The sequence below is a fragment of the Arachis hypogaea genome, chromosome 18 (assembly GCF_003086295.3).
Source record: "Arachis hypogaea cultivar Tifrunner chromosome 18, arahy.Tifrunner.gnm2.J5K5, whole genome shotgun sequence".
In the NCBI taxonomy this organism is placed as follows: domain Eukaryota; kingdom Viridiplantae; phylum Streptophyta; class Magnoliopsida; order Fabales; family Fabaceae; genus Arachis; species Arachis hypogaea.
Window position 1 is genome coordinate 17,437,406 of NC_092053.1, and position 23,956 is coordinate 17,461,361.

Genomic DNA, 23,956 nt, shown 5'->3' on the forward strand with positions numbered 1-23,956 from the left:
GGAAGAAGAAAAAGAAGAAAGGAAAGAAGAAGAAGAAGTTGTCCACGATCCACCTTTAGCTTTCGCCGCAAAAAATTTAAAACCAAGTTAAACCTTAGAGACAATTTTAAAACCAAGTTAAATCTTAAAGACCATTTTGTATGTAAAAAAAGGTTAGGGACCAAAAAATTTTTTGGCCTATACCTTAGGAATCAAAATCATACTTAACCCTAAATATAAAGAATTAAATATTTTTTTTAAATCATCCGTAATAAAAACTTTTCCAGCATTAGAGGTGGCAACACTATTCGAATATGTGGGTATCTACCCCGCCATTACCTGCTTGGGGTGAATAATTACCCGCTCCCGCACCGGAGTGAACTTTTAATATATATATATATATATATATATATATATATATATATATATATATATATATATATATATATATATATATATATAGGGGCGGTTTAGTTTTTTATTACTCGCGGATAGAAATGAAGAGAGTTCGATGCGAATTATTGTAGGGAGGGGCGGGGTCAGGTAGGGCAAAAATTTTCGCCTACCTGCCCCATTTATTCTATGTGAGTTATTGTCAATTCATTTATTTAATGCGAGTTAATTTTTTTTTTTTGTATTTTTTGTTTTGTATTATAATTCTATTAATTTTATTAAAATACTAAAAAGTATCGAGAATATTAGAAAAAAAGAATATTAAAATTTATTTAAATATTTAAAATAATTATTTAAATTTATATTTTTTTAATAATTTTTTATTTAAAAATAATTATCAAATAGAAACCACATTAATATTTAGTTTATTATAATCTATTTTAATATAAAAATTATCAAATAGAAACCACATTAATATTAATTCACTTTGATCAAAATCAATTTTATAAAATTAATTTTATGTAAATTTTTTCGTATAAACTTTAATCTAAACACACACTAAATTTTAAATTTTAATAATTAAAAATAATAAAGTGTTGACTTTGAATATTAACTTATATTAATAAAATATAGTAGTCTCCTAATATTCTTCTTTTTTAATTTAAACGTGACATATATTTAATTATTATCACCGTTATTTATATATATTGAATAAATGAACTGACATCCATTCTTTATATTTTTTAATTGATTAATATAAAGTAGACTTATTATTATGACGATGAAAAACAAAGTTTGATCTATATAATATAAGTATATAAGAAGCAAGAAATAGTGAGGCGGAAAGGCACATATAAAGAGAAGCAATTACAAGCTACTGCAAAAATGTCGGCGGAGAAGAATAGTGAGGCGGTGGTGGAGAAGCTGAGCATCGACGAGATGCTTCAGAAGCACTGTGGCGAGTTCGGGAAGTGGCAGCTGAAGCACTTCGTTCTCACAAACCTTGCTTGGACCTTCTACGCCTTCCACATAATGGTGATGCCGTTCGCCGATCGCATTCCGGAGTGGCGGTGTGTTGGCAGAGATTGCGAGGGCGGTGGAAGTGTGTGCGAACTGAGGCCGGGGGAGTGGGAGTGGGTTGGAGGACGCAGCAGCTCCACCGTGTCGGAGTGGGGACTGATTTGCGGTGATAAGTTCAAGGTTGGTCTTGTCCAGTCCATTTTCTTTGCTGGCTGCATGATAGGTTTGTTCTCTCTCTTATTATTCTTTTAAGGTTTTTTAAAGCGTGAAAATTTTTGATAATATAATATTTATAATTTAATATACATAAATCTATAATTATATATTTATTATATTTAAAATTATATTATTATTTTAATAATAATTAAAAAATATTAAATAAAATAACTTTAAACTTTTTAGGTTATTTATTATTATCTTTTAAATATTATTAATTTTTTTTGAAAATAATCCGTAAAAAAATTTATAAAGACAGCTAATTTGATATTGTAATTTTAATAAAAATAACTAATGTTTAAACTAAACTACTACTCAAAAAAATTATTAGACGAAGTTGATTGAATTATCCTACAAGGCTACAAAACAATTATAATTTGTTTATGATTTTTTATAAGTTTAATTTTAATATATTAATAATAAAAATTATTTTATAAAATTGTTTAATCAAGTTTATTTATTTTGAAAATTATTTACGTGTTGATTGATGAAAGTAACTATTTTATTGAGATAATAATATATAATTAAATATATGTATAAATTTTTTTTATATTATCAATACATTATAAATAAAATTTTTAATAAAAAATTATATGTCATCAAATAAGTATATATATATATATATATATATATATATATATATATATATATATATATATATAAATTGATGTTCGACTTTTGGACCATTATATTGTGACTTGACAATTCGTACCTGCTAAATAATTTTAATTTAAATTTATCAGTACAACACGACGTGTGTGGTTATATAATTCTAAAGATTATTAAATTAAATTCATCAATAATGTTATTAAAATTAATTATTAGTATATAATGTAAAAAAAATTAATGTACCGATATATTAGTATTTTAATAATTTTTAATTATTGATTTTTGTTATAAAAAAATATATAATATATATAATTAAGATTAATGATTAAAATTTATTAAAATACTGGTATATCAATATACTTAAAAAAAATTTTTATAATATATATTCAAATATATTAAAAATAAATTAAATAATTTACATATAAATATATTGCGAGAGATTTTAATATAGTACTTTTTTTTTTATAAATTCATATAGGATAATGAGTAGGTGGTGTTTGGTTTGATAAGATTATTTATTTTATCACTATATGTAGATTGCATTGACGCCACATGTAACATTTTCTGATGAATCTATATATCTTCAAAAAGGAAATTTTGACTAACGCAAGAATAAGAGTGAACCACGAGATTGGCATGGAAGGCCCAGGCTTATAAAATATATATAAAAAATAAATTAAATAATTAATTTTAATGTATAAATAATATTTTTAAAATTCAAAATAATGGTAATAATAATGAAGAAGATGATTATGGTGAATTGGTGATAGCGATGGTATAAGCTAAAAAGTGAAACTGTATGGACAAAAACATGAGAAAATAGGCCCAAAGCATATTTGGATATTTTGTGTTTATTGTTTTTGTCACTAATTCTATTTGGATCTCAGAAATTTTAACAGTAACTGTGGTTGGAGGTTTTGTTTAGTGGCATATTATATTCCTCCCAATTACCACATCCAAGTTCAAGTCTCACAGGAGAAAAAATAAATCCATGTAGTGTGTGTGGTGCATGAGAAGATATACATTTCTTTTTGGTAGTGATTATTGCTGAGAGATTATTCGTTTATCATAACATGTATGGTAAAGTAAATGTATGTAAACATGATACATTGACATTGTAATAATTTTCAGGAGCTGGAATATTTGGTCATCTCTCGGATTCGTTTCTAGGAAGAAAAGGTTCACTCACAGTGGCATGTACTCTAAACGGCATCTTTGGTTGCATAACAGCATTTTCTCCTAACTATTGGATCTACACCATCCTTCGCCTCCTCACCGGTTTCAGCTCCGGTGGCGTGGGTCTCTGCGCCTTCGTTCTTGCCACTGAGCCAATCGGCCCCACCAAGCGTGGTTCTGCCGGCATGTCAACCTTCTACTTCTTCTCATCTGGAATCGCACTCGTCTCACTTGTCGCCTATATTTTCCATATGTGGCGCCATCTCTACATCGCCGCCTCCATCCCCTCTCTCTTGTATGTCTTCATTGTCATTCCCTTTCTGTCCGAGTCCCCGAGATGGTACCTCGTTCGAGGAAGAATAACCGAGGCCACACAGATAATGGCATTGATTGCTTCCTCGAATGGGAGGCACCTCCCCAGTGGGGTTTTCCTCGCACTCGACCAAGAATCATCAACTAATGAAGAAGAAGAAGAATTTCTGATGGAGGACAAAGTTGCACAAATTGGATCCATCGTGGATGTGATTCGATTCCCAATGACAAGAACAAGGTTACTCGTTGCAATAGTTCTCAACTTTGTAGGGTCTTTGGTTTACTATGGTATAAGCTTAAATGTGGTTAATTTGAAAACCAACCTTTACATGAACGTAGCGTTGAATGCGATTGCGGAGATGCCGGCGTTTGGAATAACGGCGGTGTTATTAGAAAGGTACGGAAGGAAGCCGTTGACGATAGGAACAATGTGGTTTAGTGGATTCTTTTGCTTGTTGGGTAGTTTGATGAAGAATGTTGGGATTTGGAAGATTGTGAGAATGGTGTGTGGTATTTTGGGTGTATTTGGAATGGCTGGGACTTATAATTTGTTGTTTATATACACGGCAGAGTTGTTTCCGACGGTAGTGAGAAACGCAGCGCTAGGGTGTACTAATCAAGCAGCGGAAATGGGGGCGATATTGGCGCCGATTGTGGTGGTTATGGGAGGGTGGTTGCCGTTTGCAGTGTTTGCGGTAAGCGGGATAGTGGGTGGAGCATTTGCATTTCTTTTGCCGGAGACTCATAACCAGCCATTATATGATACATTTGCTGGATTGGTGGCAGCAAGTGTGTGATTTTAAAAATGTTGTTTAAGTCATGGAACAAATATTATTGCTTACAACCTAATTGGTGCCATGATGAGCAGCCAATTACCCGGTTTTCATGTAATAAAAAGACAGTGCAAGTAACTTTTTTTTTTGTCACTTTTTATATCTGTAATGTACATGCCTTTGTCTTGTTTAAATTATATGCATGATAGAAAAGAAACATCAGCCAAAATTAAGTATAAAGTATCAGAGATTATAGTCGGTCGTGCGTAAACGGTAATGAAACTTGGTGGAGATGCGGGGGATCGAACCCCGTGCCTCTCGCATGCAAAGCGAGCGCTCTACCATTTGAGCTACATCCCCAAGTTGAAAGATTCTTGCCAATAATAAAAATGTGTTTAATATTTTTAGGACATTAGATCATCATTAAGCCCAAAATGCTCGAAAGAGCTAGAGATTAGTATGGCTAGATAATCTTTTAGGAAACGTTTCAAATATATCATGGTTTTTGGTGTTCAATACTTTTAGATATTGATCTCAATCATGTATATAATTTACAATTGAAATTAATGTTTAAAATTAATTTTATGATTGAGATCAATGACTAACAAAATTGAAATACTTGTTAGAACTATAATATATTTGAAATGTTTTCAAATTTTTTTTTGGTTGTAAAATAAGATGGGATATTAAGGTGCTGATTGGTTTGAGAATTTAATGAGAATAAAAACAAGGCATGAAAATATGATTGGTTTAATATTTCGAAAATATTTTTAATGAAAATATTTTTTTTAAAAAAATAAAACAAAGTTGGAAACACTTTTTTTTTTTTTCAAAATTTTCATCTTTAAAAACATTTTCATTTCAAAATACTGGATTTTCAGTTTTGAGTTTAACATTCGAATCTTTCCAACTTCTCTTTTTATGCATTGATTTTTTTTTCCTCCCTCTTCTACTGTCAATTCCATGAACTGATTATTTTTCTCCTCCCTCTTCTATCATCAATTTCATGCACTGATTTTTTTTTCTCCTCATTCTTCTACCATTAGTTTTCTAACATGTCAACTCCTCTCTTTTTTGCTATCAAGTATTGTTGTGAGGTCTTCTATTTTTTAATCCGCTTATAAAAACATCTTTTTGAAAAAGTTAAAATAAAACTTTTAATATGATCAATTTTTTAAATAAAGTTTTATTAATCAATTTCAATAAAAAAAAACATGATTTTTTAATATAGGTATAAAAATAAGATGAGGTCTCTCAAGTTCAACTAAAATATCAAAGTACAGCAAATAGTACTAGAAGTAGTAAAAAAATAACTGATAAAAATATGATCAATTTAGTTCTAAAATTTAAAATTAAATAAATATACTTGTTGAATTCTTTTATTTAATATTGAATATGTTTTAATTGAATTAAAAAAATTATAATAAATAATAGATTATTTGATCTATCAATCTTTTATAGTCTTATTTTTTAATGGTAAATTCATATGAATGCAATTAATTATTTTGAGATAGTAATTTATTTAATATTTGATATTATATAAAAATAAATTATTAACTTAATAAAAAAACTAAATAACTAAAATTGTACATTTAATAAAAATATAATTTTATATTCTAAAACATTGAAAAATAAATTTTAAAAATAGACCAACAAAACATATTTTTATTATTTTCAACGTTTAAAAATAAATCCTCTTTTCACAAATTAATCATATTTTCTTATATGTAAAAAGTTAAAAATAAAAAGACTAAACCACCAAAAGTAACTATAAAAGATTGATTCGTTGACAAAAGTAACTATGGAAGATCATAACTCCTCAAATACCCACAATTGATTTGCTCCCTTTGTCAAATGTGACCAAATGTTAATAGAATGTTGTTAAATTATACAATGTGTCCACATACATTGCAACGTGACAAAAGAATACCTTATGTGGATTATTTTTTTTTTTTGTTAAAATTGCATTTTATTTAGTTTATTTAAAAAAAATTATTACTCCTTCAAGCATTGAAATGAGAAGAACAGAAAGAGGTGTTATCCCTCCTTTTTGAGCGCGAAATCAATCAGGCCCTAACAGAGCAGTTTTTCATCTTCTTCTTCTCTAGCGTAATCCCATTGTGCTCTGATTCCATTCTTGCGACGACATTAGAGAAGGAGGTTGCTACTTCTCCAACGGACCGTGTTTAGAGGCGAATTCTGTCACACTTGAAGGCTCTATGAGGTAATACTTTTATGAACTAAGTCATTCAATGATTGTAACCTCTAAATTATAAGAGTTGTTCGTTCAATGTGAAAAAATTATTTTTGTTGTTGTGGTTATTTTTTATAGGGTTTGAATTTGTGGTAACTTCATTATATTCTTGTTCCTCTATTTAAGCTGTATAATTTTTTATGGTTCGAATATTGTGGTAATTGTTGTTCTTGAAACCAAATTGATAGTGAAGTTAGGTACCATGATGGTTAGGGTTTGAGTAACTTGGAGTTTGTGAGACTGCCACTAATGGTGGATTTTTTATTCTTTTGCGTAAATGGCTACATTACATATCACTTTGGAGATATATCACAGAGGAAAATTTGAGAGAACAAAAGATGAAAAAACTGTGTATGTAGGTGGAGAGAAATCTGAAATTCGAAGGGTCAATGTTGATACTCTTAATGGGTTTTTTATCAATGACCTCCTTAGAGATATAGGATACACCATGATCAATGAATGCTATTGGTTAGTGCCTGGAATGGAGCTTAACGGTGGTTTAAAGTTATTGAGGAGTGATAAAGATATAATAGAGATGTACGAAGCTGCATTAAAAAATGATAGTAAGATTTGTGTATACACTGAGCACCCAATAAGCAGAAATTATTGAAGAGGGTGGTGGTAATGTTGCATCTCCTTTAAAGGGGAGAAAAAAGAGTTGTGCAAAGAAGACTCCAACTCCTAGAAAAAAAAGAAGGTTACGAAGATGGTCAACACAACTGATCATCACAAATAAGAGTTGTGCAGAGGAACCCTATATTTGTCTAATTATCATAAATAATGTTTCATACCTTCGAAAAGGGGCAACGAATGAACCATCTTTTAAGATTAGTAACCGTCAAAGATTCCAACAAGACAACATACTCACTACAGTGACATCTTCCATCCATAATTTTCTTCTTCTTCATCTTCGAATGTGAAGCTCCTGAAAATCTGCTTCCTTCGCTTGTAGTTACCTCTCTCCTTGACATTGTTCAAATTCTATGAGCATAAATTAATTCAGAAATTAGGGTTCTTCGCTTGTAGTTATCTTGGATGTCTATGTTCGGGTATAATTTTACCATGCAAAAATTAGGTTCCAACTAAGAAGAAAGAAGAATTAGAGTTCAAATTGACCCTAAATGATACACGCATGCCTACCAACGCATGTAATCGTCAACGTAAACAGTCCACGTATATCACTCTGCTAAGGTTACATCAGACTTGACTATTTTTGACAAATGGAACAAATTAATTGTAAGTATCTGAAGAGTTATGATTTTCCATGATTATTTTTGTCAGCAAATCAATCTTTTATGGTTATTTTTGGTGGTTTAGTCTTTTATTTATTTTTTTCATTCTCTCATGCTCTCTGGTCTATCCATTATTTTTTATTTTTTTAATCATCCTTTTGTCTAAATTGTGTTGTTAGTGTTATTTTTGCCCTGATTCTATTATTACTACTGTTCTTTTTTCTAAACCTGTTTCGATTTCAACAACAAAAATCAATAAATATATATAAAAGAATAGAGTCGCGTTTTGGCTTCATAAAGAAAAGCATTCAAAAAAAAAAAGAAAAGAAAAAAATATATTTAGATATATTTTTTATTTATTTTTATTCTTATTTTATTTTGTTTTATTATTTTTATTCTTATTTTTATTTTTGATATATTTTAGGATTTTATTTTATTGTTCTACTTACTTTTGTGATTTGCTTCTAATCTTAATATTCAAGTTTTTCTACTTTTTATTTGGTTTATAAAGTGCAACAATCAAAGGTATCTAAGAGTGGTAAAAAATAAGAGTGGTGAGTTCAATAGAAGATAAAAATTCATTTTGAGAGTAAATATGAGTGTTCATCATCGAATAAAACACGTGAAAGAGCAGGGACAGATCCAAAAATTTTAATATGGAGGATCCGAATTTTAGATAATTTTTTTTATTCTATAAAAATAATTAACATAAAGTTATCAGAGTTAATTTTTTAAAAGATTTATCAATATATATATATAAAATTATAATTATAATTTTTTTCATAATTTTATTTTTAATATTATTATAAAATTATAAAATACCAATAAGTTATAGTGTGTATGTTTAGTTAAAAATTATCATATATCTTATTAATTAAAATTAATTCTTTCAAAAATTTTAAAAAATTTAAAAATAAATTATAAATTATTAAGAGTAAAGTATCGTTTTTGTCCCCAACGTTTGGGGTAAGTCCCAAAGTTGTCCCTAACATTTCAATCGTCCTATTTAAGTCCCTAACGTTTCAAAACTGACTCAATGTTGTCCTGCCGTTAGGAATCCGTTAACAGAATTAACAGTGGGACAAAATTGAAACGATTTTGAAACGTTATGGCTTAAATAGGACGAAAACGTTGGGGACAAAAATGATACATAGAAATAAATTTTAATTTTATCTTTCAATAATATCAATTTTTTACTATACATAGTATTCAATTATTTTTTAATCACATCTAAGTAAATTACATTTAATCATATTATTTTTATTTTAAATAAATTAATTTTTTTATAATTTTACTCTTAAAGATTTTTAGTTATCATGAAATGTTTGTAGAATGACTAGTATATAAACTTGTAGAAAAGAAAAAAATAATATATATATACAATAAAATATAAATTATACCTTTTGTGATCTCTAATGTATCAAAATTCTTTAAAATTATAAAAAATAAATTTATTTAAAATAAAAGTAATGTGATTAAATGTAATTTATTTAGATGTAATTAAAAAATAATTGAATACTATGTACAGTAAAAAATTAATATTATTGAAAGATAAAATTAAATTAAAATTTATTTTTATGTATCATTTTTGTCCCTAACGTTTTCGTCCTATTTAAGTCCCAAACGTTTCAAAATCGTCTCAATTTTGTCCCGCCATCAATTCTGTTAATGGATCCCTAATGGTCGGACAACATTGAGTCAATTTTGAAACGTTAGGGACTTAAATAAGATGATTGAAATATTAGGGACAACTTTAAGATTTACCCCAAACGTTGGGGATAAAAACGATACTTTACTCAATTATTAATTGTTTGAAAGACATAGTACTCTTATAGAATATAAGATATAAGATATCTTTATACAATTTTTTTTAACAATGTAAATTTAGAAGAAAAATGATTATTTTTTATAAAAAAAGAATATCTAAATTACATAATGTGATTACTAAAATATAACTACGTAAGTCATTATTAATATAATAATATAAATGTTAAATAGGTTAATATAAAAAAATAATTTTTTTAAAATAAATATAGAGATTATTATATAAAAACTAATTTTGAAAGTATAAAGACTTGAGAGTATAATATTTAATTAGTTAAATAAAAAATATTAGTGAATTAAACAATTAAGACATAAACCCATTATATAATAAAAAATAATACATATAAAATTATTAAATTACATAATATTTTTTTATTTTTTAAACACATATCTCATATGTAAGTATAGTTTTTTAAAATTTTGGGGGTCGAGGCCACTACTCGCCCCCCTCTAGGTCCGTCCCTATGTGAGAGTGATTGAAAATTCTTTTTATAACTTTTTTGCAGTTTATTGCTATGAAGATTCACTCAAAAACAACTCTAGTTCATATGGAGATGATGTAAAGGGTCATTTAACACCTAATTAATCGTTTGAATGAATTGAAAGAATGGAGGCATGAAGTGACGCATACATTGTCCAAGGGTACTAAACAAAAAACTTTTAGAAATCGACATCAGAATTAAGTATATTCTGATGAAGATTCTGATGGGACTGCAACACCTCGACACCAAAGTTAAGATAGCAATATCAATGCCATCAAGATGCAAATACCACCATTCAAAGAAAAAATGATCCTGAAGCTTATTTGGAGTGCGAACGCAAGGTGAAAAGAATTTTTACTCGTCATAATTACTCAAAGGTAAAAAAAAATTTTGCTTGACAGCAGTTGCGTTTTCTGATTATGCCTTGTTTTTGTGGAATGAACTAGTGAAGACAAGACGGCAGAATGACGTTCACCCTATAAAAACTTGGGATCTTATGAAGTGTCTCATGAAAAAGAGATTTATGCCTTCGTATTACTACAAGAAAGTGCATCAGAAGTTACATCGGTTGACTCAAGACTTCAAGTCCGTTGAAGACTACCATAAAGAGACAGAGATTCTTATGATCACTACCAATATAGAAGAGGATACCGAAGTTACTATGACATGATTTATAGGTGGTTTGAATAGAGTTATTGCTGATGTGGTGGTGTTACATCATTATGTGGAGATGGAGGATTTAGCAAGTATGGTAATGAAGTGGAGAGACAACAACAAACGCGAGCACCAAAGAAATTATCTCATGCTAATTCAAAGTGGGTTCATACTAAGTCTCGTGGTGATGACACAATGAAGACTAAGGGTGCCAAATCCAAGTAGAAGTTGTTTGATGCTATAAAGAAGAAAGGTAATTCTAACTCTTATTTTTCTGCTAACTTTAGGCATAGAGATATTAAATGCTTCAAGTGTCATGATTTGGGTCATTGTGCTAGTAATTGCTCAAATAGGAGGAGGATGGTTATTAGAAGAGGTGATATTGTGTCTAATTCTGATCAAGGTGATAACTCTGATCCTGATAGTAAGTCATATTTGGGGGATTGTTCTGATGGTAATGTTGAGTATGCAGTCCACAGTGAATCTCTTGTTGTTAGACGTGCTTTGAATTTGCAGGTGAAAAAAGATAACCTAAAATAACACTAAATTTTTTTTCATACTAGATATTTAGTGGGTGAAAAAGTATGTAGTTTGATTATTGATGGAGGAAGGTGGACTAATGTGGTTAGTACACCTATAGTGGAGAAATTAGACTTTACATGTGTTTGACATCCTAAACTATATACATTGTAGTGGTTGAATGACAGTGGTGATATAAAGGTTGACAAGCAGGTGACAGTTATGTTTTCTGTTGAGAAGTATATTGATGAGGTATTGTGTGACGTGGTGTCAATGTAGGCTTATCATTTGTTATTAGGGAGACCTTGATAGTTTGACCATCGAGCATTCCATGATGGCTATATGAACCGGTCTCCCTTTTGATTTTAATGGTCTTAAGATCACTCTTGCTCCATTATCACCTAAGAGTTTTACCTTGATCAATTGAAGCTTCAACAAGATATCAAGAGAAAAATGGGCTGTGAGGTAAAAGAAAATTTGAGAGAAAAGAATTTAGCAAAAGGCCCAAAGGTGAGTGAAAAGAAAGACAAAAGTGCATGTCATAAGAATAGTGCGAATACAGAAAAAACTAAGAGAGTTGGGAGAAAATTATATTTCTTTGCAAAAGAGAGAGATTTGAAGAGTGCTTTAGTAGGCAAGAAAGCTATGATTATGGTTCGGTTTCGAGACACTTTATTATCTGACAATGAACTTAACCTAAAGTTGCCAAATAGTTTTGTTTTTGTTGCAGGAATTTACAGATTCTTTTTTATTAATGTGCCAAGTAGTTTGCCCCTTTTATGAGGGATTGAACACTAAATTAATTTTATTCTTAGAGTTAGCATTTCTAATAGACCATCATATAAGAGTAACCCTAAGGAGACCAAGGAACTTTAAAGACAAGTGAAAAAATTATTAGTCAAAGATCACATCCAAGAGAGTCTGAGTCCATGTGCTATACCAATTTTATTGGTTTTGAAGAAGGATGATACTTGATGGATGTGTACGAATTGTCGTGTAGTTAATAAGATTATAGTAAAATATCGTTACCCTATTCCTAGATTAGATAACATGCTTGATGAATTACATGGTGCATGCATATTCACTAAAATTGATTTGAAAAGTGGGTATCATCAAATTAGAATAAAATCAAACAACGAATAAAAGACTGGATTTAAAACAAAATATGGGTTATATGAATGGTTAATAATGCCTTTTGGATTAAATACTGCACCTAGTACCTTTATGTGTCTCATAAACTATGTTTCGCAAGAATTTTTGGGTAAATTTGTTGTTTATTTTCATGATTTTCTCATTTATAGCACTTATTTTGATGACCACTTGTCACATGTTTCATCTATTTTGGAAGTGCTTCGAAAAGATAAATTATATGTCAATCTTAAAAAGTGTAAATTTTGTATTGATAGAGTTGTGTTTCTTGGTTTTGTTGTGAGTGCGAGTGGAATTGAAGTTAATGAGAAAAGTGTGAAGGCTATTCGAGAATAGACAACACTTAAGAATGCTTCTGAGGTAAAAAGTTTTCATGGTTTAGCTAAATTTTAAAGGCGATTTGTAAAATTTTTTTCTATAATTACTGCACCTCTCACAAAAGTTATAAAAAAAGATGTTGGGTTTAAATGAAAAAGAACAAAAAATCACATTTCATACTCTAAAAGATTATTTATGCTGCTCATATTCTTATTTTGCCTAACTTTAATAAAACTTTTGAGATCGAATGTGATGCTTTTGGGAAAAGCAGCATATTGCCTACTTTAGTGAAAATTTGAATTTCACTTGATGCACATATTCAACTTGTGACAAAGAATTGTATGTCTTGGTTCACGCATTGGAGGTTTGGAAACATTACTTGCTATCTAAAAAGTTCGTGATTCACACGGATCCTTGAAGCACTTAAAAGAACAAGATAAACTTGATAAAAGACATGCTAAATGGGTGAAATTTATTGAGACCTTTCCATATGTAATTGCCTTTAAACAAAGTAAAGAAAATGTAGTTGTTGATGCTTTATTTAGGAGGTATGCTTTGATTACTATACTTACTTCTACGTTGTTAGGATTTGAGTTTTTAAAAGAGTTATATGCAACTGATTATGAATTTTCTGCTATTTATGCCTCTTGTGAATAACTGAACATGGTGCATTTAACAAATTTTATAGGTATAAAAGTTTTCTGTTTCGTGGTAATAGAATTTGTGTACCTACTTAATTTGTTAGAAATTTACTTATTCTAGAATCACATAGTGGGGGTTTGATGGGTTATTTTAGTATGCATAAGACTTTGGATGTATTGTCTGAACATTTTTATTGGCAGCACATGCGTAAGGATGTTAAAAAATTTTTTGCTAAATACATTGTTTGTAAACAAGCTAAATTTAAGTCATTACCACACAGTTTGTATATTCTCTTACCCATTCCTGTATAGCTGTGGATTAATATTTTTATAAATTTTATTCTTGGTTTGCCTAGAACTAAAAAAGGCAGAGATAACATTTTTGTTGTGGTAGACAGGTTTAGTAAAATGACTCATTTCATTGTGATGGTAATCAGTGGCTAAGAGAAGGGGGGTTGAATCTTAGCCCCCCTTTTTTTGCTTGATAATACTCGCTGGCCTTTGAAACTACTTCTGGAAACTTTTTGTCTTTTTATCTCGTAACTAGCCACGAAACTTTTTCTTTTGTCTCGTTCCCAGCCACGAGACTTTTCTTTTTGTCTCGTCAGTCAGCACGAGATATTTTCAGTTTTATCTCCTGGGCAGCAGAAACAGAAATGGAGTAGAAGAAAGAGAGAATTACACCAAGATATATCCTGGTTCAGCTGCTAAGTGCAAGGCAGCCTACATCCAGTCTCCATCACAACAATGATGGAATTTCACTATAATCATCCTTGATTACAAACACCAATTCTCCCTAGGAACTACCCTTCGTATCTGAGACAAGTCCAGAATCTAAACCCAAACTGAACTTGACTTGGTCACTACCAAGCTTTCAACTGTAAAGTACTAACCCAACTTACAAGGGGATTTCCACAGAATCATGAAACACAACACAGATGTACAAAGGACCTCTAAGGACATCTATGGCTTTTTCTTTTAATTTTGCACTCTCTGCCTTTTTCTGCTCTATGGCTTTTTCATACAAACCTCACTGTTTGCCTTTTTCCATGAGACTCAAGACATGACAAAATTAAACAGAAAATTACAAAATGAAGAACAATGAAGGAGAAGAAATTATGTTAGCTTAGGTAGCTCTGAGAACCCTGTGCTTTGCACTCTCACTCCTTGAATCAAACCCTGACTGTTCACCCTTACTTATAGGGAGAAGCCTTTAAGGTTGAAACCAAACAAACCAAGCCAATCTTCTTCTTCTTCAACTTGAACCGGTTCGGCCAGGGAGAGAGAAGAGATAACTCATGCAAAACCCAACATGCAATTACCTCTAGTCCTTCCTTGGTCACCTTTCTTCATCAATCTGAGCCCTTCATCCTTGTCTTGCTCTCCAAGATGAACTTCTGGCCCTTGATGCTTCATGATGATGGTAGCTTCATCTGCTCCAATCTCTACCTTCTCCATCACGTAGCCACTCTAGCTACCTTCTGTGGTGGCTGGGCAGAATCAAAGACAAGCCATCCTCTCCAAGGATCTTCTTCTCTGACCGAAATCTTCACTTTTATTTTTGGTATGGAGGAGCCAAGATCTCTTCACAAAATCTTCCCACAAGTGAATGAGAATCTTAGTCACAGCATATTTTATGTTTACTTTTTCTTGCCATCATTGTGATGGTCTTGTTGCTTGCACCATCTTCTTTTCGGTGGCTAGGTGTAGCTTCCATGGTTGCTGGGTAATGACCGAAAGAGAAGAAGGAAGGATGAGAGAGAAGATAGAGTTAGAAGAAAAGTAATTAATTGAAATGGAATTGCTTTTACTTCCCTTGCTGAGTGGCATGTTGCATTAAACCAATCAATCATGTCAATCATACTTTCTCTCTCATTTATATTTTCAATGCTAACAAATTAAATTTTGAAATTCATCCCACAATAAGAAATGGAATCCGTTGGAAGCATGAAGCCAAATTGCTTTCTTTCAATAGGTTTCGGACCAAGTATTGGATCTTTTTCCATCAAAGTTGATTTGGGCTAATTAGGATCAATTCTGGCCCAATAACAAGAATAATAATTCAGCCACAATAATCAAAGTATTTTTGCATCAATGCTGAATGTATTTATAAAACACTTTGGGCTTGCAACATTTTCTTTTATTTTCGGCCCAATGTCAAGTCTGCATAGCAAAAATTAATTTAATCACTATATATGAATTAATATCTTTGCAATTAATTAAATTAATAATGTTTAGTCATCACATATGTTAATTTAGAGTTTTCCAAACTTATCAATCTCCCCCTTGATGACAAAATATTATTAAAATTGAAATGGAAAGAAATTAGAGATTAAAGTATAGAATACTCCCTTTGAATATTTGAAATTCTCTCCCTTTCTAATTGTCACATGGCTCCCCCTTAATGTATGCTTATTTTACCAAGGGAAGCTTCATACATGTAACAATTTTTATCAAGCGTAAGGCAACAATGTTATTCAACATATTCAATATGCAATGTTGAATGGCTTGATTTATGAGCAGAAATGAATGATAATCAAAACTCATTTGTTATCAATAATTTGATTTTCTGCTCAATCATACAAAAACAAATAGCATGATGTTTCCTGAATACTTTCTAATCAAATCAAGGCAGATTGATCATAGCAAAAGAAAGTTTTCTAATCATTCATGATCATCTCAAACCATAGTAAACTTCATATTTCTCAACTTAAAGGAACTGCCAAAAATAAATCCAAAACAGCAATCATTATATCAAGGTAAAACAAATGCATCACAATTATAATCAACCAAGCATTTTACCAAGATAAATATCAAACAACAGCAGCATTCACAGGATAAAACAAATGCATTATCAACATGCATTATCAAGCATCAACTGTATCATTTCAACAAGGGTGATCATGAATTCTCAAAAGAATTTCATCCCTTGTTTTTCCAGTTTCCAGTTCTCCTGTTTTTCAGTTTCAATTTTCAGAACCAATTCCTCTCTCTTTTGGCATCAAGGGACACCTGCAAAAGGAATTTGACATAGCAAACAGAATATGCAAAATATTTTTCAAAAGTATCCACAGAGTATCACAGAGTTATAGTACTAACAGTATCCAACCAAACAAAATATAGTATCAAATAGAGCCTAAACATGCCAATATCAAATACTAAAGGAAACAGATTAATCATCAGATAAATGAAGATCAGATTCCTGAGCTCCTTCCTCACTAGCATCTCCCAGATCCTCCTCAAGACTCTCCAGCATCAAACTGATTTTATCCTTCATCTTATCCAAGCTTTCTCATTTTCATAGGCTAACTTGCGTCCTGCTTTATGGAATTGTATCATGAGCTCGGACATATTTGAAAATTCTGTGAGAATTTCTTTGGTAGATTCAATCGTCTTGGAAGATTCGGGCCGACTCTCATAGTCACTCTCCGAAGCCACAGATTTCTTGCCCTTGGTTCCCTTAACGGCTCCACCTCCTTTGATCATAGACACTTTGTTTTCTACAGCCTCATTCAGGAGATCAATTTAAAAAATTCAAAGGTGCTGGTTAAGAACATACCATAGGGCAGATTTGCCTTTTTGGTGCTCTTTACCGATTCCCACATGTGTCGGATCATAAGATAGCCAAAAGATATAAGAGTAGATGTAACAAGTACAAAAATGATGAGGGAGTCAGAGAGTGTTACTCTATTATGGGAGCCGCTTTGAGGAGTCAGGATGTGGGTGATAATTCTGTGAAGCAGAGAGTTGGTTGGTCCGAAGGCTTTGTGGGTAGGAGTAGTGCAATCCAAGCCAGAGAGATTCTCACAAATGTTTTGAAGAACAACTTTATAGGTGACGCCGACCTGTGAGTCCCACTTTTCGGCCATGTATGCTCTCGGCCCTTCCTCTTTGTAGCCCAAGGCCGTCCCACTAGTTGCGGTGTCAAGAGTGATGTGAACTCGCTTCACATATGAATAGATGGTGCCATCAATCAGTCTCATGTTGGCATAGAATTCATGAACTAAGCCAGGGTAAACCGGTTTTTGAATGTGAAGCAATGGAGTCCATTGAAGCAGTTCAAAAAGAGAAGATACATTTATCCCTTTGTTGGTGAGAGAGTCAAGGTTGACAAGATAGGTTGCACAAAGATGACACTTTTCCAGAACCTCTTTGTGAAATTCATATGAAGCGCAGGAGTTGAATCTCGCAGGATCATAGTGAGAGTGTGTTTTGCTAAATTTGTTCTTGAAATCCAAGGATTCCAGGTTTGATGGTTCCTTGGTGTTGTGCAGAGTGAATCCTTTTGATTTCTGAGCACTCTTCCCAGGCGTGGCTTTCTTCGGTGGAGATGGTGGTGGAGACGGAATGGGAGATGTGTGAGATTCTTCCTCTTCCTCCACAGGAACTCTCTCTTTCTTCTTTCTTGAAGAGGTTTTTGTGGCTATGACCTTCCTTCTCATGGTGTCAGTTTGCTTCGAGGGAGGTGAGGGAGAGGATGATGATGTAGAGTGAATATGGATATGGGTATGAGATTGTGGTGTGGACGGTTTTTGAGAGAAGAGAATCCGTTCGCTTTTTCTAGGGGCAGTTTTCTTTTTCATGGTAGTGAAAATCGAGAAGTGGAAGATGAGGGAGTTGAATAGAAACCGAATGGAGTGAGGGAGGAGAGAGGTTAGGAAAGCATTAAATGTAGAGTGGAGAGAGAATTAGAGGGAATTAAATGACCATTAAGTGGCGGTTAATACCCAAGGGAGTTTCTCTTTTATTTGAAATAAATTGAAAAGTGGTTTCCTAGAATCAAAGGATTAGTTGAGGAGAAGGATTTAATTTGACAATAACCACTTCCAATCAAGATTTGATGAGACAACAAAAAGATTTTGATGTGCACAAAAAGGAAACTAACAAAACGGTCAGAGTGGGGTCAAGGAAATTTGGTGGGGCCCATGAGAATTAATTTTTGGCGCTGTCTCCCCCTAGATTACAGCCCTTCCAACACACTCTTATTTTTATCTCGTCCATTCCTACGAGATAAAACTGAGCAGAATCAAAATTTCACAAGTTATCAATAGAACTTAAATCAATCATTCCCAAAATTTTTCTCAAAGTGCAGAATCTATCTTCACAGAGGAGTTTTGTAAAAATGTCAGCAAGTTAGTCTTCAGATTTCACAAATTGAATATCAATAGTACCCTTTTGCACATGTTCTCTAATGAAATGATATTTTATCTCAATGTGCTTGGTTCTTGAGTGCAGAACAGAATTTTTTGAAATGTTTATAGCACTCATATTATCACAAAATAAGGTATAGTATTGATCTTTAATTTGTAATCTTCCAACTGCATTTTTAACCAAATTAATTGTGAGCACCATGCAGATGCAGAAATATATTCAGCTTCGACTGTGGATAGAGCCACTGTGGCTTACTTTTTGCTTGACCACATGTTGAGTGAGCTTCCAAGGAAGCAACACATGCCAGATGTACTCCGTCTATCCACCCTATCTCCCGCATAATCTGCATCACAAAACCCAACTGCACAAAAGTCATCAGATTTAGGATACCACAAGCCATAGTCACTAGTTCCCTTAATGTATCTAATGATGCGCTTAACGGCTGAAAGATGGGATTCTTTTGGGTGAGATTGAAACATTGAACATACACCCACACTTTGAACAATGTCCGGTCTAGAAGAGGTAAGGTACATGAGTGAACCTATCATTCCTCTATACCTTGTTTTATCCACATCTTGGCCATCATCATCCTTTTCAAGTTTTGTGTTAGGATGCATTGGTGTTCCTATTGGTTTGGAACTTTCTAGACCAATTTTTTTTATAAGTTCTTTTACATACTTTCCTTGGTGAATAAAGGTACCACTAGGAGTTTGTTTAATTTGGAGGCCAAGAAAGAAAGTAAGCTCTCCCATTAAACTCATCTGAAACTCACTAGTCATGAGTTTTCCAAACTCTTCACACAAGGACTCATTGGCCGAACCAAATACAATGTCATCCACATAAACTTGAACTAGGAGAATATCATCATTAGATGCTTTAATAAATAAAGTAGTATCGGTGGTACCCCCTTTGAAATTAATTTTCCAACAAGAAGACATTAAGCCTTTCATACCAAGCTCTTGGAGCTTGTCTAAGACCATAAAGAGCCTTAGATAGTTTAAAAACATGATTTGGGAAATCTTTATGTTCGAAACCGGGGGGTTGTACCACATACAATTCTCTATCAAATAAAGCCATTAAGGAAAGCACATTTAACATCCATTTGAAACATTTTGAAACCCTTATGGGCAGCATAGGCAAGAAGCAACCTAATTGCTTCCATTCTAGCTACCGGTGCAAAAGACTCATCAAAATGTATACCCTCTTCTTGATCGTAACCTTGGGCCACTAATCTAGCCTTGTTACGAACAACTTGTCTATCTTCACTAAGTTTATTTTTAAACACCCACTTAGTACCCGTAACTTTCTTACTATCCGGATGAGGTACTAGTGTCCAAACCTCATTCTTGTCGAATTGAGCAAGCTCTTCTTGCATTGTTTTGACCCATGATGGATCTTTAAGAGCTTGTTTGACATTGTTGGGCTCCATTTGTGACAAGAGGGCAAAATTGCTTGGTTTGGATTGCCTTTTGGTTGAGGATCTTGTTGTTACACCTTGAGAGGGATCACCAATGATAAAGTCATGAGAATAACCCTTCATAGACTTCCATTCTCTAGGCTTCCGGAGTAGTGTTGAGCTTTGATGAGCTTCTGGTGGTCTCACTGTTTTAGTTTCTCGTGCCTGCTTAGGAGACAAAATGAAAATGTCTCCTCCAATCTGACGAGACAAAACTGGACTGGCAGATTCTTCATTTTGAGCAGATTTGGAATTTTCTTCATTGGTTCCTTTATTGACAACATCTTCACAATCTGTATCATTATCTAACACAGCATTGGGAATTGAATTAGAATCATAAAAAGTAACATGTATGGATTTCTCTATGGTCCTATGTTCTTTGAGATAAATCCTATAGGCCTTGCTAGTGGTGGAGTATCCAACAAACATCCCTTCATAGGATTTTGGATCAAATTTACCAAGGTTTTCTTTATTGTTAAGTACAAAGCATTTGCATCCAAAAACATAAAAATACTTAAGATTTGGAGGGGTTCCTTTCCATAGCTCATAAGGAGTTTTCTTCAACCCTTTTCTAATAATTGTCCTATTCAAAATATAACAAGCTGTATTTACAGCTTCAGCCCATAGAAATTTAGGAATCTCATTCTCACAAAGCATGGCCCTAGTCATCTCTTGAAGGCTTCTATTCCTTCTCTCAACCGCCCCATTTTGTTGAGGGGTTCTAGGGCATGAAAAGTTATGAGCAATTCCAAAGTCATCACAGAATTTTTCAAAGTCTTGGTTTTCAAATTCTCTTCCGTGATCACTTCTCAAATGGGCAATTTTTAAATCTTTTTCATTTTGAATTTTCTTGCAAAGAGTTGAAAAAGCATGAAAAAGCATCATTTTTATGAGCAAAAAAAAGTACCCAACCAAATCTAGAGTAATTATCTACCACCACAAGACCATAGTGTTTACCTCCTAAACTTTGAGTTCTTGTTGGACCAAAAAGATCAATGTGTAACATCTCTAATGGCCTTTTAGTTGAAATTTCATCTTTTGGTTTAAAAGAGGATTTTACTTGTTTGCCCAATTGGCAAGCATCACAAGTAAGATCCTTATCAAATTTGATATTTGGAATTCGTCTAACCAGATTTTTCTTAACTAGCTTAGAAATTTGGTACATGCTAGCATGACCCAACTTTCTATGCCATAGCTATTTTTCAGATTCAAGAGAGGTAAAACATGTTACATTTTGTTCTTTCAAGTCCTCAAGAGTTAATCCATACACATTATTGCACCTTTTAGCTTCAAATAAAATATCCCCAGATTTTTTACACACAACCAAACACACAAACTTTCTAAAAATAACTTCAAAACCTAAATCACAAATTGGCTAACACTAAGTAAATTATGTTTCAAACCATTTACAAGAAGAACATCATTTATACAAGATGAAAAGCTTTTACCAACTTTTCCAACAGCCACAATCTTTCCTTTAGCATCATCACCAAAAGTGACAAATCCTCTATCATATTCATCAAGCTTTATGAAGAAGGTTGTCTTTCTGATCATATGCCTAGAGCATCCGCTGTCTATATACCACATATTTTCCTTCTGTTTGGATGCTAGGCATACCTACAAAACAAGCTCAAGTGACCTTAGGTAGCCAAATTTTCTTGGATCCTTTCACGTTAAACCATCTCTTATGTCCTAAGCCATTATAATAAAAAACAACCTTGTAAACTTTATCACCTATCATCCTTTCACCAAAAGAGCATTGTATGGGAAAGTGTCCATTTCAGTTACATAATCTACAAAATCTTGGAGTTGCTGTTTTGTTAAAGCTTCTTGAGTTTTGAAATCTTGTATCATTGGAAGATGAAGCAATGTTTTCAAAATGAGATTTTTCAATAGATTTATAGAACCCCAAGCCAGATTTATCATAAAGAGGTTTTTGGCTAGCCAAGATTTGATTCAAATTTTCAGAACTTTGTGTGAACTTGGCTAAGTCTTCTTTAAGCCTTTTGACCTCTTTAAGCAACTCTTCATTCCTTTTAAAACAATCAACATATGCAACAACCGAATAATCACTTTCACAGCTCCTAAGTTGGGCTTTTAACTGCTTATTTTCTTCAACAAGATCACAAGCAGTTTCGGTCTCCCTTAACTTTTCTTTTAGAAATCCATTTTTTGCTTTAAGGATGATAATTTGTTGTTCAAGTTCTTGATTATCCAGCAAAAAAGCATCTTATTTTTTTTGAAAGATGATCTATCATAAGATGAAGAGATTCAGTGTCAGGGTTGGGAATGATTACCTACTCAACGTGGTCAGCCATAAGGCATGGTTGAGACTTTGTTTCAGATTTTTCATCGCCTTCAGAGTCATTTTCAAGATCTTCCCATGATGCCATCAGTCCCTTTTTCTTTCCTTTCTTCGGCTTTTCTTCCTTCTTTAACTTAGGGCAGTCAGATTTGAAGTGCCCCGTTTCTTTACAGTTGTAGCAAGTCACCTTGTTGAAATCTTTCTTCTGTTTTCTTGAGCTGCCTCCTTTGCCTCTCTCCTTGAGCTTCACCATTTTCCTGAATTTTTTTGCAAACAACACAAATTCATTTTCAGATGAGTTATCACTGGATTCATCATCCAGAGGGTTAGTAACAGATGAGAAAGTTATTCCTTTTTTTTTTAATCTTTTTTCAAATAGGTGCTTTCAAAAGCAAGTAAATTTCCTCTCAAATCATCATAAGTCATGGAGTCAAGACCACTACTCTCAGAAATAATTAAAGCTTTTGTTTCCCACTCTTTTGTGAGACATCTCAACACTCTTCTCACTAGCACAGATTCAGGATACTTGATTCCCATAACATCCAAGCCAACAATAATGGTGTTGAAGCACTCAAACAGCTCATCAATGGATTCTCCTTCCTTCATTGCAAATATTTCATATTCTCTATTTAACATATCTATCCTGGTCTTTTTTACAATGGTGGTTCCTTCATGAGTAACTAGGAGTTTGTCTCAGATTTTCTTTGCCGTTGTGCATCGTGATACACGTCGGTACTCCTCGAAGCTGATAGCACAGTTGAGTAAGTTGATAGCCTTGACGTTGAGTTCAACCTTCTTTCTGTCTTCTTCGGTCCAGCTTGATTCTGGTTTAGGAGTGACAACTCCTTCGGCACTTGTGACGGTTGGATATTGAGGACCTTCAAGGATGATCTTCATTCTCTCCTTCCAATAGGTATAGTTTTTTCCATTGAAAAGAGGAGGTCTGTTGCTTGATTGTCCTTCAGTCAGGTTGTATGACACCATATTTGAGCCACTGTTTTCTGCCATCAGGATCTTTTCTCCAAGCTGCAAAGCTTGATCTCTTTGAGACCAAGCTCTGATACCAATTGATGGTAATTAGTGGCTAAGAGAAGGGGGGTTGAATCTTAGCCCCCCCCTCCCCCCTTTTTTTGCTTGATAATACTTGCTGGCCTTTGAAACTACTTCTGGAAACTTTTTGTCTTTTTTATCTCGTAACTAGCCACGAGACTTTTTCTTTTGTCTCGTCCCCAGCCACGAGACTTTTCTTTTTGTCTCGTCAGTCAGCACGAGATATTTTCAGTTTTATCTCCTGTGCAGCAGAAACAGAAATGGAGTAGAAGAAAGAGAGAATTACACCAAGATATATCCTGGTTCAGCTGCTAAGTGCAAGGTAGCTTACATCCAGTCTCCATCACAACAATGATGGAATTTCACTATAATCATCCTTGATTACAAACACCAATTCTCCCTAGGAACTACCCTTCCTATCCGGGACAAGTCCAGAATCTAAA

General features: G+C 32.8%; 1 protein-coding gene and 1 non-coding gene across 2 annotated transcripts; one reads left to right on the plus strand and one right to left on the minus strand.

Annotated features, from left to right (window-relative positions):
- Positions 1–1,108: 1,108 nt before the first annotated feature.
- LOC112771838 (organic cation/carnitine transporter 4) lies at positions 1,109–4,672 on the plus strand. The gene is made up of 2 exons (XM_025816654.2): positions 1,109–1,615; positions 3,349–4,672. The coding sequence occupies exons 1-2, from the start codon at positions 1,258–1,260 to the stop codon at positions 4,500–4,502; spliced, it is 1,512 nt and encodes a 503-aa protein (XP_025672439.1). The 5' UTR covers positions 1,109–1,257; the 3' UTR covers positions 4,503–4,672.
- A 93-nt stretch (positions 4,673–4,765) lies between these two features.
- TRNAA-UGC (transfer RNA alanine (anticodon UGC)) lies at positions 4,766–4,838 on the minus strand. Its single transcript has one exon. It is a non-coding gene; the product is annotated as a tRNA-Ala (tRNA).
- Positions 4,839–23,956: the final 19,118 nt, after the last annotated feature.